Source organism: Cetorhinus maximus, chromosome 9, assembly GCF_964194155.1.
Source record: "Cetorhinus maximus chromosome 9, sCetMax3.hap1.1, whole genome shotgun sequence".
NCBI lineage: Eukaryota > Metazoa > Chordata > Chondrichthyes > Lamniformes > Cetorhinidae > Cetorhinus > Cetorhinus maximus.
The window spans coordinates 7,260,946-7,279,172 of record NC_135887.1 but is presented as its reverse complement, the minus strand read 5'-3'; the positions used below and the strand labels follow the sequence as shown (position 1 = coordinate 7,279,172).

At 40.9% G+C, this 18,227-nt stretch overlaps 1 protein-coding gene across 1 annotated transcript in view; it reads right to left on the bottom strand.

Annotated features, from left to right (window-relative positions):
• The window catches only part of blmh (bleomycin hydrolase), a 100,077-nt gene extending 90,417 nt beyond the window's left edge, over positions 1–9,660 (bottom strand). Inside the window, exons 1-2 of the mRNA XM_078547998.1 lie at positions 9,359–9,660; positions 5,678–5,875 (exon numbers count right to left, since the gene is read on the bottom strand). Coding sequence (XP_078404124.1) covers positions 5,678–5,875; positions 9,359–9,368 — 208 coding nt within the window. The 5' untranslated portion in view covers positions 9,369–9,660. The remainder of the gene's footprint in view (positions 1–5,677; positions 5,876–9,358) is intronic.
• Positions 9,661–18,227: the final 8,567 nt, after the last annotated feature.

Sequence of the window (18,227 nt, the reverse complement as noted above, 5' to 3'; positions counted from 1 at the left end):
ATGAAGAGTTATGATTTGAAAAGTGCCAATACTAACACAATCATTGTAGCCACTACAGTGACTGGGGTTGCAGACAAAAGATCACAGGCTAGTGCCTATGTTGAGATAACAGAGAAAAGGGCTAAATCCGTACTGACAATAAGTTTGCTGAGAATATGAAAATCTTGATGACAAATTCTGATGAGCTGTAACGTGGTGAACAAATCAGGGAACTGCAATAACATAGCGTACACCATCCAACCAAGTGATTCAATTAGCAATTTTCACTGTCTATAACTGACAGTGAAAGTTTCAAATTGAGGAGTAAGCTAAAGTTGTGGGTTTGGACAATAAAATCAGTTAACGGTTGTCAGTGTTGGATCAAGTGCTGATGATTTTCTTCATCTACTAGAATGCAAGATGGTTATAAAGCCTTGATGGTGAAGTGCAGTGCTCTTTGCTGACCAATTGTGTCATTATCTTTTATCCAAATCACAGGCTAACAAAATGTCAGTGCTCCAGCACCCCAACAGAAGATTAGGAAAAAAAAAAAAGAGACCCCACAAATCGTAAAGTGAAAACCAATAATGATCACAAGATTAGTTTTGGGGCCAAGTGGAAGGGCAGTCAGGGTAACATTGTGCTAAGAAGCAGCAGAAACAGCTGCTGCAAGGGATTGCTTAACCACTGTATTGTGCTACCTCCAGCTAGTTCCTTCCACCCACAGCTTAGTAGGTGTAATTAGATACTGTCTAATATGGCTCTAATCCAGATATTCAGGTCGGTCCCAAGTTTGACCATCAGAATGTGTTTGAGGTATCTGCTCACAACCAGCAATGGTAGAACTACAATTGTTCCCATCCCCTGGAAGGAATGTGGGGATGAAAATGGCCATGACTTTTTACTTGATGTCACTATGCACTGACTCTAATAGAAAGTGTACATGGATCACTACAGGACAGAAACAGGCTACATAGCTCATACTACTGTTTTTCTCCACATGAACCACCTAGTCTCATCGCACTGTTTTGCCCGCTTCCAATGTCCTTGAATATTCTATTTAATACCATTCAAAAATACTAATGGCATCTGTGCAAACAATGGTATGTGGTAGAGTACTCCACAATCTAATCATCTGTTAGGAAAGACTTTCTCTAAACTCCCCTTTTAATTCTCCAGTGATTATCCAAAACTTGTGTCCTTTTATTATCATTAACAATGGCATGTGGTAGAGTACTTTTTAAAATTTTCATTCATAGGATGTGGGCATCACTGGCTAGGCCAGAATTATTGCACATCCTTAATTGCTCTTGAGAAGGTGCTGGTGAGCTGCCTTCTTGAATCGCTACAGTCCATGTGGTGTAGGTACACCCACAGTGCTGTTGGGGAGGGAGTTCCAGGATTTTGACCCAGTGGCAGTGAAGGAACAGCGAGATATTTCCAAGTCATGGTGGTGAGTGGCTTGGAGGAGAACTTCCAGTTAGTGGTGTTCCCATGTATTTGCTGCCTATGTCCTTTCAGATGGTAGTGGTCATGGGTTTGGAAAGTGCTGTCTAAGGAGGCTTGGTGAGTTCCTGCAGTGCATCTTGTAGATGGTACACACTGCTGCCACAATGCATCGGTAGTAGAGAGAGTGAATGTTTATGGATGGGGTGTCAATCAAGTGGGCTGTTTTGTCCTGGATAGTGTCAAGCTTCTTGAGTGTTATTGGAGCTGCACTCATCCAGGCAAGTGGAGAGTATTCCATCATACTCCTGACTTGTGCCTTACAGATGGACAGGCTTTGGGGAGTCAGGATTCTTGGCCTCTGACCTACCCTTGTATCCACAGTATTTATACATCTAGACCAGTTCAGTTTCTGGTCAATGGTAACCCCCAGGATGTTGATAGTGCGTGATCCAGTGATGGTAATGCCATTGAATGTCAAGGGGCAATGGTTAGATTTTCCCTTGTTGGAGATGGTCATTGCCTGGCACTTGTGTGGCACGAATGTTACTTGCTACTTATCATCTCAAGCCTGAATATTGTCCAGGTCTTGCTGCAATTGGACATGGACTACTTCAGTATCTGAGGAGTCTCAAGTGATGCTGAACATCATCAGCAAACATCCCCACTTCTGATCTTTTGATGGAAGGAAGGTCATTGATGAAGCAGCTGAAGATGGATGGGCTTAGGACACTACCCTGAAGAACTCCTGCAGTGATGTCCTGGAACCGAGATGACTGACCTCCAACAACCACAACCATCTTCTTTCATGCTAGGTATGATTCCAACCAGGAGAGTTTTCCCCTGATTCCCATTGAACCCAGTTTTGCTCGGGCTCCTTGATGCCATATTCAGTCAAATGCTGCCTTGACATCAAGGGCAGTCAGTCTCACCTCATCTCTGGAGTTCAGCTCTTTTGTCCTTGTTTGAACCAAGGCTGTAATGAGGTCAGGAGCTGACCTCATCACAATCTCTACAATCTAATCTTCTATTACCTTTTAATTCTCCAGTGATTATCCAAAACTTGTGTCCTTTTATTATCATTTTGTTGACCAATGTAAATAGTCTTCCTCTATCTGACATAACATAACCCCTTATAATTTTGAAGGAAAAGCAAGAGGGTAGCCAGGGAAAGGGTAGGCCCACTCAGGGACAGAGGTGGGAATCTGTGTGTGGAGCCAGAAGAAATGGGAGAGATACTAAATGAATACTTCTCATCAGTATTCACCAAAGAGAAGGACTTAGCGGTCGATTTGTCTAGGGAAGAGTGTGTAAATAGCCTGGATCATGTTGAGTTCAAAAAAGAGGTGTTAGGCGTCTTGAAGAATATTAAGATGGATAAGTCCCCAAGGCCAGATGGGATCTCCCCCAGAGTACTGAGGGAGGCAAGGGAGGAGATTTCTGGGGCCTTGACAGAAATCTTTGTATCCTCACTGGCGAGGTCCCAGAGGACTGGAGAATGGCCAATGTTGTTCCTTTGTTTAAGAAGGGTAGCAGGGATAATCTAGGAAATTACAGGCCGGTGAGCCTTATGTCAATGGTAGGGAAATTATTGGAGAAGATTCTTCATGACAGGATTTACTACCATTTGGAAGCAAATGGGCGTATTAGTGAGAGGCAGCATGGTTTTGTGAAGGGGAGGTCGTGTCTCACTAACTTGATCGAGTTTTTCGAGGAAGTGACAAAGATGATCGACGATGGAAGGGCAGTGGATGTTATATACATGGATTTCAGTAAGGCCTTTGACAAGGTCCCTCATGGCAGACTGGTACAGAAGGTAAAGTCGCACGGGATCAGAGGTGAGCTGGCAAGATGGATACAGAATTGGCTTGGTCATAGAAGACAGAGGCTAGCAGTGGAAGGGTGCTTTTCTGAATGGAGAGCTGTGACTAGTGGAGTTCCGCAAGGATCAGTGCTGGGACCTTTGCTGTTTGTAGTATACATAAATGATTTGGAGGAAAATGTAACTGGGCTAATTAGTAAGTTTGCAGACGACACTAAGGTTGGAGGAGTTGCAGATAGTGAAGAGGATTGTCAAAGGATACAACGGGATATAGATCGGTTGGAAACTTGGGCGGAGAAATGGCAGATGGAGTTTAATCCAGACAAATGCGAGGTAATGCATTTTGGAAGGTCTAATACAGGCAGGAATTACACAGTAAATGGCAAAACCCTTAAGTGCATTGACAGGCAGAGGGATCTGGGTGTACAGGTCCACAGGTCACTGAAAGTGGCAACGCAGGTGGATAAGGTAGTCAGGAAGGCATATGGCATGCTTGCCTTCATTGGCAGGGGTATTGAGTATAAAAGCTGGGAAGTCATGCTGCAGCTGTATAGAACCTTGGTTAGGCCACACTTGGAATATTGCGTGCAATTCTGGTCACCACATTACCAGAAGGATATGGAGGCGTTGGAGAGAGTACAGAGGAGGTTTACCAGGATGCTGCCTGGTCTGGAGGTTATTAGCTATGAGGAGAGGTTGGAGAAACTCAGATTGTTCTCACTAGAGCGACAGAGATTGAGGGGCGACTTGATAGAAGTTTACAAAATTATCAGTGGCATGGACAGAGTAGATAGTCAGAAGCTTTTTCCCAGGGTGGAAGAGTCAATTACTAGGGGACATAGATTTAAGGTGAGAGGAGAAAACTATAGAGGAGATGTGCGGGGCAAGTTTTTTACGCAGAGGGTAGTGAGTGTCTGGAATTCGCTGCCAGAGGAGGTGGCGGAAGCAGGTACGATAGTGGTGTTTAACAGGCAGCTTGACAAATACATGAATAGGATGGGAATAGAGGGATACGGACCCTGGAAGTGCAAAATGTTTTAGTTGATGGGCAACATGATCGCCTTCGGCTTGGAGGGCCGAAGGGCCTTTCCTGTGCTGTACTTTTCTTTGTTCTTTGACTTCAACATTCTCCATCAATTGCAATGAAATAGTGCTCTAATTTCTCACCTGTTTTCATAAATGTAACCTCTTGTGCCCAGTAACATTCCACAAAATCTACTCTGCACAATCTCTCCACTGTTTTTACAAACATACAATGACAAGGCTTTTAATTGTATCTCAGAAGGTGTTGCACGTGTATAGAGCAAAAAACAGTGATGCCAATTGGCTCATACATTCACTAACTAAACAGGAATTGCACAGTTTTGGTGGGCAGGCCTGGAATTAGTTACTGAACACCCTCATTTCATTGGTCATTTAGAAACGTCTACAAGAAATTTCTCCCCACACACATGCCCAACCTTCTAGCTGGGCTTAATTTGAAAATTCCACTTGGGACTTTGAAGCTGGAGATTTCTAGTTGCTCAGGCACAGAAAAAAGGCCAAATGTTTGATATAGTTTGAGACATTAAATTAAAAAAATCCCTATGTAGTTTACAATGAGGATTTCTGTGTTTGGGGAAATTGATATTTGCAACTGAGGCTAGAAATAATATATTTACAAGATTCCTTGATTTTCACCTTAGACACCAGCCTGCTGGATCTGGACAATGGGAAATGACAAATTTCGCAAGGTTATGTTCACTGGATACATGTGGACACAAAGTGCTGTGCATCTCACACACATGTATTTTATAAACAGACAACAAGAGAGAGAGGAATGAACAAAGTTGATTCATGCATGTTTCACTGATATGTTAAGTACGCATTATCACAAATGTGAAAACCAAAAGCAAGATGCTGCTGAAAATCTGAAATAACAGAAAATGTTAGAAATACCCAGCAGGTCAGGCAGCATCTGTGGAGAGAGAAACAGGGTTAACATTTCAGGTCAATTACCTTTCATCAGGTGCTCTGGAAAACATAGATCATCTGTTTTCAACAGCACTGGACACTGGGATTTAATCCTTTCTCTCAGAACACCCTTTCAAACCAAGGCTGCAGCTGGTTTCATCGCTGGCTGCTAAGCATTTTTGCTAGCAACCAGGAGAAGTCTAAGCCAATCAAACTGAAGTCACAATCCTGACCTTGGAATTATTTCCCATAAATAGGAATGGGGTGAATTTGAAGAATTAGGGAGACTATAAATAAAGGACTTCTGTAGCATAAGTGGGGTGTTATATAATTAGTAAGATGCAAGATATATTTACGGCGAATACCAAATCATTACTATAATGAGGCATTTATTTAGCATAATATCAAATATTCCAAACTAAATGTCAGGGTCACTGTGTGTTTCTATTTCAGAATAGTTCATTGGATAGTAATTACCTGTATTTTTCTGGTTTGTAACTGGCTTTCCTTCTGCAGGAATGACATGCTTGAACACTTGCGATGTTTCCTGGATAACTTGCCGCTGAAGGTAAGCTTGCAGAAGATCACCACCAGTTGCTACATTCTGGGCAAGATTGTAATGTGGCACAGCCTTGAAGTTTTTGGTGAAAGCCACCACCTTCTTTGGACAAAGGCCTACGACAATAACCAAAAATGACCGTCAAGTTTCACGTCTTGCAGACAATTGCTTTAAGTTCTTGCTTAAGTTAACAAGCATGGGGTTTGTTTGATTATATTCTGTCACTTAATGTAGTTCTATGCTGGCTAGAATTATGAAAGTGATGTGAAGACTGCACAAGCAGTGATTTTGAACTGTCCTTAAGTAAGAATCAAGAAGCTTAAATCATGTTTCGGTAACTTTTTGCGATTTTAAACTTATAGCTGAGACCCACACCCACCACAAATGCATATTGGGAAGTTTAGATAAGGAGATCTGTGGGCGATGCAAGATTTTCTAACTGTGCCAAAATATTCACTATATGCTTCTGCCCAAAAAAAAACCCCTACCCTGGGTGAGCTTATTTGTACCTTTATATAGATCAGCTCTAGCTCGCATCTAATTTAACTCCCACATAATACCCAAATGCAACATAACTCACCTATCTGATTTCACTTTGAGTATTAATTTAGGTTAAAAAAGGATGGCATCAGGTGTTTTTATTGGGAGACAGTAAATAAAACAAAAATATTCATAATCAGAAAACTTTGGGCTTAATTAGCAACATATTTTGGAATGAACAAAGAACACATTCCAAGTAAATAAACACAAGTGCCATCACAAAGTATAAGGGACATATATGGTGAAGCGTGCAAACTTGCTAGATGGGAGCAGAAGGTAACAGAATCAGATCTATAGTGTTATCTTGGGCCATAACCTCACTCAGCAGGTCTGTTCACCAGGAGCAGTGTCTTGCAAAACTGTTGCTGTGCATCATTAACAGCTTCAGTGCTTCCTACCTGATTAAACAAATTTACCTGTCTGCGCAAAACGTAGACAACGGAAGGTATTCATTCTATGTGCCTGCGGTCAATTGCTACGGAGAGGTGATGGGTTACATAAAACCCAGAGGGGCAGGAACTGCATCTCTCACAACAGAACTGCAGCACTCTCAGCTTTCCTCCCATATTTTGGGATTGATCTATGGGAGGGGAACGAGGGGGGGTAGGTGAGGTACATCCGCTTTAATTACGCTTCACCCTAAATAAAAAATTAATAAAGAATTGAATGGAGACATCTGACAAAGCAAATAAGTCAGAATCAAAGGACATGAAACATCACCTGAAGCTCATGGCCAGCAGTAAATCACTGCGGTTTCAAGTGACCTAACAATAAATAAACTCAGACTTTGAAAATATACAGCAGCCACGTCACTTCAAATAAAGCTATTCATTGTGTGACATGTTGAGACACTCATGCGATATCTTATAAGTCAGTGTTAACTATAATTTGTAAATGGTATCTATATAAACTAGTTACTAAGATGGTTATGGAAGGAATAGCTCAAGAGTTAAGATGGTAAGTAAGCTAGAGTTGATTTTGTTTTATTCAAAATTCATACAATTGTGTATAACTACTATGAATGATCAAATATACCAATGCTCCTATTAATTCCCAAGCGTGCATGGTCATGCAGCAGCCAGGAAGCTCATTTGCAGGCCTTGTTCCACTATAAATACCACAAGCAAAATAATTGAAGCGTGAAAACACTGGCTGCACAATGCAAGTTTATGGGGAACATTGCACTGCACCCAGTTTAGTTAGAGAGAAGCGTAGTGGAAAGACAAAGAAATTACTTTGAGAACAAGCAGAGGGGTGATTTTTGTCCAACTGCAAGTGCCTTTTTTTTAAAAAAAATAGAAAAGAACAGACCTGGGAATTACAGCTGAATGAGAGGAAGACAAAAGGGGGAGTCATCACATGTCACCCTGATGTAACCCCTCAGCACAACCCAAATTGCATACGCCTATTCCTGTAAACTAATTAACAACTAGGCCCATTGGTTCCTTCAGTTAGGGAACTTGGCCAATCAGTAGCAAACAGGTGGTGCCAGCCATTCATCACATTTACCCAAAGACTTTTTTTTTTATGAGCTTTTGCATTGAAACGCCCTGTAAATTAGAGAGCCACCCTCTATAGGGGCCTAGGACCTGTGTGAGTAGGGCAAGAAACTGCATTTCCCCTTAACCCATCAGATTGGAGAATCATTAATGTGCAGTGCAGAGTCTGAACCAGGAAGTGTCAGAGTCAAATTATATACCAAAAGCAAAACATGGAGAGGGAAAAATGTGGGATTAAGAGACAGGCAGACAGAAAGAAAAAGTAAAATGTGTTTAAGTCTCCAATGATTAGGATCTGGAGGAATGAGACTCCACTTTTAAAAGTTAATTTTCAGCACCAAGAGAAGTTGTTTGGCAATGATTAAGAATTACCACATCATTAAATGTTTGCTTACACTGGAATGGACAGGCTTCAACTTTTTCTCACACATGGACTGGGTTATCTGTTACATTGTTATATTATTTTTAAAGAACTAGGGACTATATTGTCATGCGCATGTATTTCCAGAATGGCACATCACTCATTATCACATTATAGTGGCCTGAGGAGCAATACTGTAGCAGTCCACACAGCACATGGGGAGGTCTGTGAAATGCAGAGGAGGAAACCTCAGAAACTCTCTCTTTTAAAAATGTGACTGTTTCAAACTCTTGGGAACCTCAGATCTGCCATGTCAGTATAGAAAGCTCTCCTGCTGCTTCAATGTATCTGAATGTCCAGTCTGGATAGATACCAGCTGGGGCACAGCTTCTGGGAGATCAGGACGTCTTTGGACAGCAACCTCCTGTTGTTTCTGCATTTACAGATGTTGGCCTCAACGTAAATTCACTGCAGAATCTGGCTTGAGAGATCTGCATTATGTCCAGCGCTGGTTACACCGAAGGAAAAATGCTCCTCGCTCCTGCATTGGACTCAGTTGATCAGAATAGAGCAGTTTGCCACCGGCATCCCGAAAAAAAAATTCACAAGGTGCACAAGCCACTGGCAAGTGCCCAATGTTGGCACAAACTGGCAATCTGAAAGAAACGCTATCGAGATCTTAAAAGCGTGTGTCATCCCCCCACCCACCCCTTTGTTAAAACTCATTTTCTATTCTTATTCTTTCGAGTGAACAACATTTTGCCCCTTTACAAAATGTGAGCGTTGCAGCTTCAGGAAGCAACAGTGATTTGGGGGAATTTAGTACAAAGGAAAGGTGGGGGGGGCGGGGGGGGGGGGTGAAATCTTTAATCCCCCTTCAATAAAAAATGCTTAACTGCCCTGCAGGCCTTAACACTGACTCAGCAGCATTCACTGAGCCCCGCACACACTGCATTCACAGATAGAGCGCAGGGATAGAGTGCATTCAGCCTGAAGCCGGACCAGCACTGGCAGGAGTCGCTGTCACCGACACAGGCACCTTTACAGAGCTGCTGCATCAGGAGTCAATATACCAGCCCCACCACCCCACATAGAGACACATAGACACACACAGAGACACAAGGGGATGATTCAGCGGAGCCTGGGACACAGCAGCGCTCCAGAGAGAAGGAGAGAGAGAGAGAAGGTTGCTTCCTTACCCGGTGTCATCCTGCAGCAAGAGAGAGAGAAAAAGTTTCCTTCTTCGGAAGAGGCTGAATTTCTGCAACTTTGAAAGGTTGGCCAAGGAAGTCAGAGCTGCTGCAGCGTCTTAAAGGAACCACCGGAAACAGGAAACAGAGAACAACTTCAGGCAGGGGAGAGAGAGAGTGGATTTCAGGCTGGGATTCTGTCAGGAACCAGCAGCTACTGCTGCAGCCCGGGCGCTGTAAGGACCACCTACAATGCCTTTGCTTGGACTCCCGGGCTGCATCTTTACTATTGGGTTTAAATGGCAAAAGGGAGAGGGGAGGGGGTTGGGGGGGGGGGAAACAAAAACACCCTCTGCCACACCCTGGCAGCAGAATGCATTACACTTGTACAAAGGCTGCATGCATTTTTATTGTCTGTGGGATGGGAGTGAAATAAAATCACTATCCTGTCATATTTCTGCACATTAAACAACCCCCTCTCCCATAATGAATATTGTAAGGTCGACAAAAATGCCAACTTTCAAAATGTACCTATTTCATAATCGTATTTTGATGGGTGTTGAAGGACACTCCCATAAATTGGTAGGGCAGAAGGCACACTCAGTGGAAGGTCCTACATTCAAAGTGCACTTTTAAGAACTTTTCCACGCATTCTTCCCATCTCCTTACCCCAACAGGATATACAACTGGCTGTGTATTTTCTCTAATTGTTAGCAATAGGGAAATGCTGTCAAGGTGGAGGGGGGGGGGGGGTGAACAGATTTTCATTACTCCCTCTAAAGCGTATGAAAAGTGGCAGATTTATTCAGTGCTGAGCCATGGAGAGCAGTGTCCCTTTTCCACTCTCAGTCCCAGGTCTGTACTGAATTAGTTGAAGTGCAAGTGGGGGAGCTACAATTAGTTTCAGTGACCCTGACTTAGGGAGGAAAGAAATGGGGCTTTTACTCCTCTAGTCCTGGCTGCAAGTATGTATGCCTAGGCCAACGTCAAGATGATGGTTGCAAATCCTTCTATGGCCAAATAACTCTGCAAAATATCGCCAGTGATGCTCACATCCCATGAAAGAATAAACAAAACTCAGTATTTTTTTGTTGGAAACCATTTAGATACTTTTGGTATTAGCAACAACAGTTAATTGTACTGAATATATTGATATATTGGTGGCTGGAGCTATCCTTAGGAGGGTAAATATCAGGATTTAAGGCCTATGTACAGATGGCATGGGGTGGGAGGAGAAGCTACCACAACCAGAGGTATTTCAATCATAAGAACATGCCTATGCTCACTGCATCAGTGACTTGCTTTCTGCAACCCTTGGTCCTTGACTCAGTTTTTGTAAAGATATTAATCCACTTTATGGCTGCTCTGGGTACTTGTAAAGTTAGTGAAAGCAAAATCCTTGCAGAAGCAGCAAAGGAATATTGCAAACAACTTCCTTATTCTACTGTTACCAAAATCTAGTTCATGGTTCACTTGTTTTAGTATATAATTTTTCAATTTAGGAATTAAAGTTTTTAACAGTAGAAAAATGGGATAAATGCAATTAAAGCAGCTTGGAGTCTATTACACTTAAAAGGTTGGGATCATGCTGCTTTAAGAGGTTAACAGCTAGAAAGGTGAAGATCATAAAACAGCAGGTGGGCTTACTTAGCCGGAGAACTGGAGATGTGACATCTGCACTGCTTGCAAAGAAGTGCAGTCCAGAGAGATGTTCTTCTTATGCGACTTAGAGCCAAATTAATTCAAAAGCATTCAGTAAGTCCTGAAACATTGTAAAAATCCAGTTATTTAAGATAAAAAAAGAAATTGTAAATGAGGGATAATTAAAGTAAAGGCTGGTTTGAGGATTACCCAGACAGGCTATGTCATCATGGGCATGGTGTGGACTTTAGGAAGGCTTTCTGGTTTAATTTATCTGGGTGTTTACTGGGAGAGTTTTTTAGTTGCTAAATTCCATTGTTTGGACCTTGTGTGTTTTGCAGGTCACTGAGAGAAGTTAGCCAAAATAAATGACTGTAAGTAGAGTAAAACACTAACTTCATCTTTGACTGTGACGAAGGCGGGTGAGGCTTAATCTCAGTTCGAATTTTGTGAGGAACAGAAACTGGAAGATTGCCTAGTTTGAAGCTAGTGGGAGAATCTACATAAGCCTCACAATGTCTTATTGCAAAAGAAAGTAACCAGCAGAGTAGCTTGGAAATATTGGAAAAGTAACCAGAACAAAGGACCAAGGCCTCCACAGTCAAGGGAGGGTAAATGAAAGTTTTACCTCTGAGAATAGCTGGAGCTAAGGAAAATCCTCCAAAGGACTGTGGCATACTTATGGATGATCCCTACTGAAGTAAATCACTTTAAGATTGATGTGTCATATAAGAAAACTCTTGGAAGTAGGAACTAAATCTGAGTGTATAACATATATAGTTCTAAGCCATATTGTTAACTTAATAGTGCTTGTTTTGTTTAAGTCTTTTCTATGGAATAATGTTTGTTTTGTTTAAAAATAAAAGTGAAATCTTGTGGTATAGTTCTACTGGTTAAAACGAGTTATTCGGATTTCTTTTTAAATGTTAACAGTCCCTAACCAAATCGTAACACTTGTTGTGACATGGCAGATGACATGTGCCAGGTGGACCAAATCCACAAGAGAAACTTTGTCGTGCTATCACAATGGTTTTGCAATTTGTATTTATTACAAGAAGATGTGTGCACTGAATTCAGAAGTAGTAAGTCCACCAAGATCTTTAGCGATTTAAGAAATTAAATTAAAATATTTATTAACAAAATATAAATGATTTCAAGCACATACATAAGACTACAATTACTTACTATGATAATAACTCCTAAAATTCCTAATTAACCTGACCCCAGTTCACCCACTCCCTTTAAGGCAGCAATCCAAAAAAGATTTTAGATTTAAAACAGAATCATTAAGTTAACAAAGTATCCACTTGACCATGGAATTCCAAATGACTTTTGCCCAACTTTGATTTCATTATATAGCAGACTTATGCACACATGGCTGGAGGCTTCATTAAGGCTATTTCACACAATCCTGCTAGATCTTACATGGTCTTCTGCCAGATAGCCTTTCATTCTCATTTATATATATATTTTTCCCTTTTTAATATGTAAATTCTATTGTTCCATATGTCTTCGAAACTGTATCTTCCCCATAATATAAAAACTTCCATGTTGCCAATATTGTCAGTAACCTTTGGGAAAAAATAAACTCACTCCTTAGCCCTGCTTATCTTGCTAGTTGTAAACAGACTAAGATCCCTTTGAAATCCAAAAATCCCTTCATTTATCTAAAAACGTAAATTCCCTTCATACCTTGCATGCTAAGCCAGCATCCATGTTTACTCATTAGCATGTCAAGCACTTCCATTTTTTGATGATTTCAAGTTTGCAGTCTACGTGACTACAAATGTAATTAAACCACACAGACAGACCCAACTATACTTACCCCCTGTCAAGAAGCTATTATGTATATAATGTTATTGGAAATTATTTTTCTAAAATAGAGGTTTAGTCTGTGGGTGTGTCTATGTGTGTTTTAATTGGATTAAAGCCAGCTAGTCTGGGTGCTTTGATGTATAGTAGTTTTGAGATGTAAACAGCAAGATAAAGGGTACATTTGCATTTTGTTGAATAGAGCATTCAAGAAGGGGAGTGAAATCTTGCACCTAGCTAGGGGACACCAAGCAATGTTTATATTACTAATAAAATTGGTACTATGAAAGGAGTTCAAAGGGTCTGGTGATACAATGAAAATTTACATTCAAAGAGAAGTGCTGGGTATAAGCTTGGGGGAGTCTATGTGTGCAGGGCAGAGGCATGTGACATCAAAGCAGCTGTAAGCCTACGACTGTCTGCAAAGGAACCAAATTGAAAGGAACCTCATTTTGAGTTTGTAAGGTAAAAATGCTTTGCCTGGGGCCTGCGTAAAGCTTATGAGTTGTAGTTGCCTTAGTGGAGATTCCTTTGGGAATGTGTTAAAAGTTATGACAGTAGTAATTTTTAGGCATGTGTATGTGTTTAATGCATTGTTGTAAATTAATAAATGTCTCATTTAATTTGATATAAAAAAACCTCTCAAGAACTGGTGGTCTCATTCTTGAATTTAGAGCTACATCTCAAACATACCAATTGAAAATATAGGCTATGACAGTTGTTTAAAGTTTCTCTCTGGGATTTTAAATATCAGCCTTTACCAACTGTAGTGCCATAATACCCACATAAACCTACTTCACAATAAACCAGAAAAATATTATGAAAGTTATTATACTTTCATCACACGCTACCCATCATGAAGAGATGGTTCTAAAAAAGCACTTCTTTACATTTTATAAAACACTGCCATTTCATTCCTGCAGTCTAGATATTACTTAAAAAACAAACAGAAATGTCATTTAAATGTTTCTAAGTACTACTGCACAATTAAATGTTTCCAAATATTTATACAAGCTTAGATTTGTTGAACCATATGTATATGTGCTATACAGATTTATAGGGAAACAAAGTCCTATGAACGAGAATGCAATTACTTTTGCTTCAATTCAGTTATGACTTCACTCCTCCATAAATAACCTTTATAAAATGTACGTCAATGTGTAAGGCTATTGACTTTATGAGCTGGTGTTCATGTTCATTTAGCAGCCTCAAAAATGTTTATGGTCTTACTTCACCAAAGCTCTAGATGTGTTTGTTCTAACTATAAGGACATCAAATACATCCATTTAGTGAAGTAGGTTTAATAGGTTCTCAATAGGCCATTTCTACGTCTGTTTGCTTTTGTTGTCTTTTCATCTTTATCCAGTAAACTTTTTGTCCTAAAGCAGTTATATGCTCTTTAAAATGAGCATTAGTTGCCTTGACTTTAAGAACTCAGAAAAGGCTACATTTTCTGTTAAGTTATCATACTGATAAGAATTATAATATAAAAGAAACCCCAGAGAACTATGATTAGTCAATTTTAAATATTACATTGTAAAAGTATATTGTGTTATTTTAAAATCCAGAACTGCAGCTGTGAAGCATGGAACATAAATTTGAGAGAGGTATGTAGAGAATATGGTGAGGCTGAAGAAACAGGTAAAAACAAAAAGCTAAAAGAAACAGGTAACCTTTTTTGCATGTGAGTTGGTTTATTCTGATAGTGAGTGTACAAGAAGACAAGCAAAAGATGATACTTAAAATAAATGCATCCCTAAAGATACTTTCACTCTTTATACACAAAACCTGTGTGTAAATAAATGCAATATTCAATTTTCTTTCTGTATGGTAATTCTTATTACCGAAAACATTGTCATTCTAATTCATGTAAATCTAGGAATGAAGTTTCCTGCCTGAAAGAATTCCATTGAATGCATGGGATCTTCTAAGCTTTTAATAATTGCAGAGCAAATTGTTAGGAAACAGAGATAGTTTAAGTAAGTTATATTTATATTTGTAGGTGTTAGGAAGGAGTTTTAGCTTTAAAGTTTAAGTTTGATTTGTATTTCTGTATTTGTGGGTTAGAAAAGAGTTAAGTTGAGTTTTACTTTAAAAGAGGCTTGCATCTCTAATGAGAGTTTTACAACTGTTGGAGCTAAGTTAAACAAAAGTAGAGAAACTGGACTGTTGCCAAGCAATGGGGGTCTATAGAAGCAGGTCCCTCCTATAGAAACACACAGAAGAAACTAGAAACAGCAGTTTTGAGTTGGAAGCTGTTTGAGCTCAGTTGGTTTTAAAAGTAGCTGCCAGGAGAGACTGGAGCAAAGGGGACAGACAGCAAGTCCCAAGTCAAAGAAAAGACCCCAAAATCCAAGGGACTGGAACAGGAGAAAGTCCCAAGAAGACCTTCTAGTCAAAGGAAGGACAGGAACCTGGAAAAGGTCCTGGTTAGTTAACTGGTTAAGAATGAGGGGCAGAGAGAAAGGCTCCAAGATTCAGATTTAAAGAGACAAAAGCTGCAGAAAGCAGATTTAAACTGAGAACAGCTTGCAAGAGGCCAGGAGGCCCAAAGACACAACTGAAGGTCTGTAACTCTTTGCTATGGGCATGTGAAGCAGCAGTGTACTGTTGGCAGCTGATTCAGTGAGAGACAGTGCATGGAAGAAAGCTTGAATGTATGTGGTGACCCAGGGGAGAGGAACAACGGAAGGAGAATTCAAAACCTGGAGGTGAACCCTTGCAGAAGGCATCTGAAAGAAAGCATTGGTTTGTGAGAAGATTCCAAGGGGGGGGTACTTGGAAAGTGGAGATTGGAAACCCGCGTGTGAAAGACGGAGTTCAGCGAGACTGGTTGGCCCATGGTGTAACAAGCATCTGGGGCAGCTGAGGAGAGATCCATAGCATCTGTCTGGGGTGGCATCTGTCACTTGGTTTCAGAATGTGGTGTGTCTGACCACAGGTTGCCAATTGGTTTACATGGACTGTACTTACTGTGAACATTAGAGTATAAGATAGCCTTTGTAACTTGTGTTATCATCAGAAATCTGTATATATCCATAAATGGTATGGTTGTGGGTGAAGGAGTATTGCAATATAGGTAATATAATCTTGTTTAATAAATGTTTTATGCTTTTGTTAAAAGCTCATTAGCTGACTCTGGTGACTCTGTTCAGTGGCCCCTCTCCTCGTATCTAAACAAACAAGTAAAAATTAGGATCTATCAGGCTGGGTTCCACTCTGGGATCAGGCTTGTCCAGGGGTAACCTCAGCTGGGGATAATAACAAAATTCACTTTGCCATCTAATCAGGTGGACATAGATAGTGTATTAAGAGGAATGTATAGGCACAATTCCTTTGTGCATATTATTTAACAGTGCTACTGGTGCAGCAGCTCCTCCAGGGAGAAGGTGGCTGCTGCCAGTACCACCCCCACCTAAGGCCTCAGGTTGAGGAGGGGCCCAGGCAGAGGTGCTCACGCAGTGCCTCACGCCCATTTATCTAAAAACTGCCATGAAACTACCAGATTTTAGTAAAAATCTACCTGGTTCACTAATGCCCTTCAGGAGAGGACATTTGCTATCCTTACCCGGTCTGGCCTACATGTGACTTTGTGCTCACAGCAATGTGGTTGACTCTTAACTACCCTTGGAAATGGCCTATTCTGATCAGCTAGCAACATCAGTTAGGCCAGGCACATAATAATAAATTATAAGTAAAATTCCTGAATCAATAAACCTAAACTGACATTTTTCTGTAGCAGTTTGGTACACCTGAGTGGTTTGCTAGGCCATTTCAGGGGGTAGTCAGGAGTCAGCCGCATTGCTCTGAGTACGAAGTCACATGTAGGCAGACTGGGTAAGGATAGCAGATGTTGTCTCCTGAAGAGTATTAGTGAACCAGATAGATTTTGAATAAAATCTGGTAGTTCCATGATCATAATTAATGAGACTAGCATTTTATTCCCAAAGTATTAATTCAATGAATTTAAATTCCTACAGTGGTCATGGCAGAATTTGAACTCCTGTCTCTGGACTATTCATCTGGGCCTCTGGACTATTAGTTCAATAAAATTATCATGGTGCCACCATCTCCAACACACCATCCAGTCTTGGAGCTATATCACTGTTCTTTCACCGTCACTGGGTCAAAATCCTGTAACGCCCTCCCTAACAGCTCAGTGGACACCAAGTAGACGGCAGTGGTTCAAAGTGGCAGCTCACCATCGCCTTCTCCAGGACAATTAGGGATGGGCAATAAACGCTGGCCTTGCCAAAGATGCTCACATCCCATGAACGAATAAAGAAAAATGTTCCTGCTCCAAATTTGTTGAGAAATCTCTTGCTACCGCTGGCATGTATGACAAGGAAAGGTCAGTGAACAAATAAGGAAGTTATTTCCGCATTTTGCTATTCAGACCGAAGGCACCAATAAAACGAGCAGTTGGACAAGAACTGAGCACCACTTGTTATTCATTCTTAATAGCATGCATTCATGGAACCAAGACTGCACTTCAAAAGAGTTAATTTAATGTGAAACATCTTGGAGCATCCTGGAGGGGTGTGATAAATTCAAGTTCTTTCTTTTAATCTTCATCCTGTATTTATCCCTCATTATCTTCGAGGTGTTGCGGGCTGAGTGCTATGTAGTGCTAAGACTATGTTAGCAATTTTCTAAATTAGTGGTTACAATAAAGCTGCCTCGATGACAATAGCATTATGCTGCACTTTTAATAGCTCTGACAGATTTCCCCTTTGGAATCTATGAGGCCTGTAGGATGAAAGCAGCCAAGTGGTACCATTACTGAACCAGTAATACCACGGCCTGGACTGTTGGTTCTTAGATATGACTTCAAATCCCACCAAAGCCGTTGAAAAATCTGGAATTAAAATATAATGGTGATAATGAAGCTATGGGATTGTTGTAAATCTGTTGTCCTTGTCCCATCTGGCCTCTGTGTGACTCCAGGCCAACAGCAGGAGTGGCTGATTCTTAAGTGCCCTCTGAAATGGCCTAGCAAGCACCTAGTTTTTTGGTCCACAAGGCACAGATTACCCTAAGAAGGGAGTCGAGGTCACAAACAATTTTTAAAAATTTATTAAGAAGCAACGGTTTTGGTACAATACATAAGCTAAATAGACAGAAAACCACATGACCCATAACAGGTGAGAACAGTTTATTGGTCCCAGGTCAGATGGAGAGATGAATAAAGCAGTGACTGTTGAACTGCACAGCTGCAGATGGTGGCAGTCTCTTCTAGCTTTCGGTCGTCTTGGACTAGTCAGGGTATTAGGCCAAAGTCGACATGGATCCACGGCAGCAAGCTCTCCCTTATCTGATGTATCTTTTCTCTCCCAAGTGCCCTTATTTCTAGGCAGCTCGTCGATGTCCCATGCCAATCACTCTTTCAATTACATCTTCCCATCCAATTTTCCAGATACCAAGG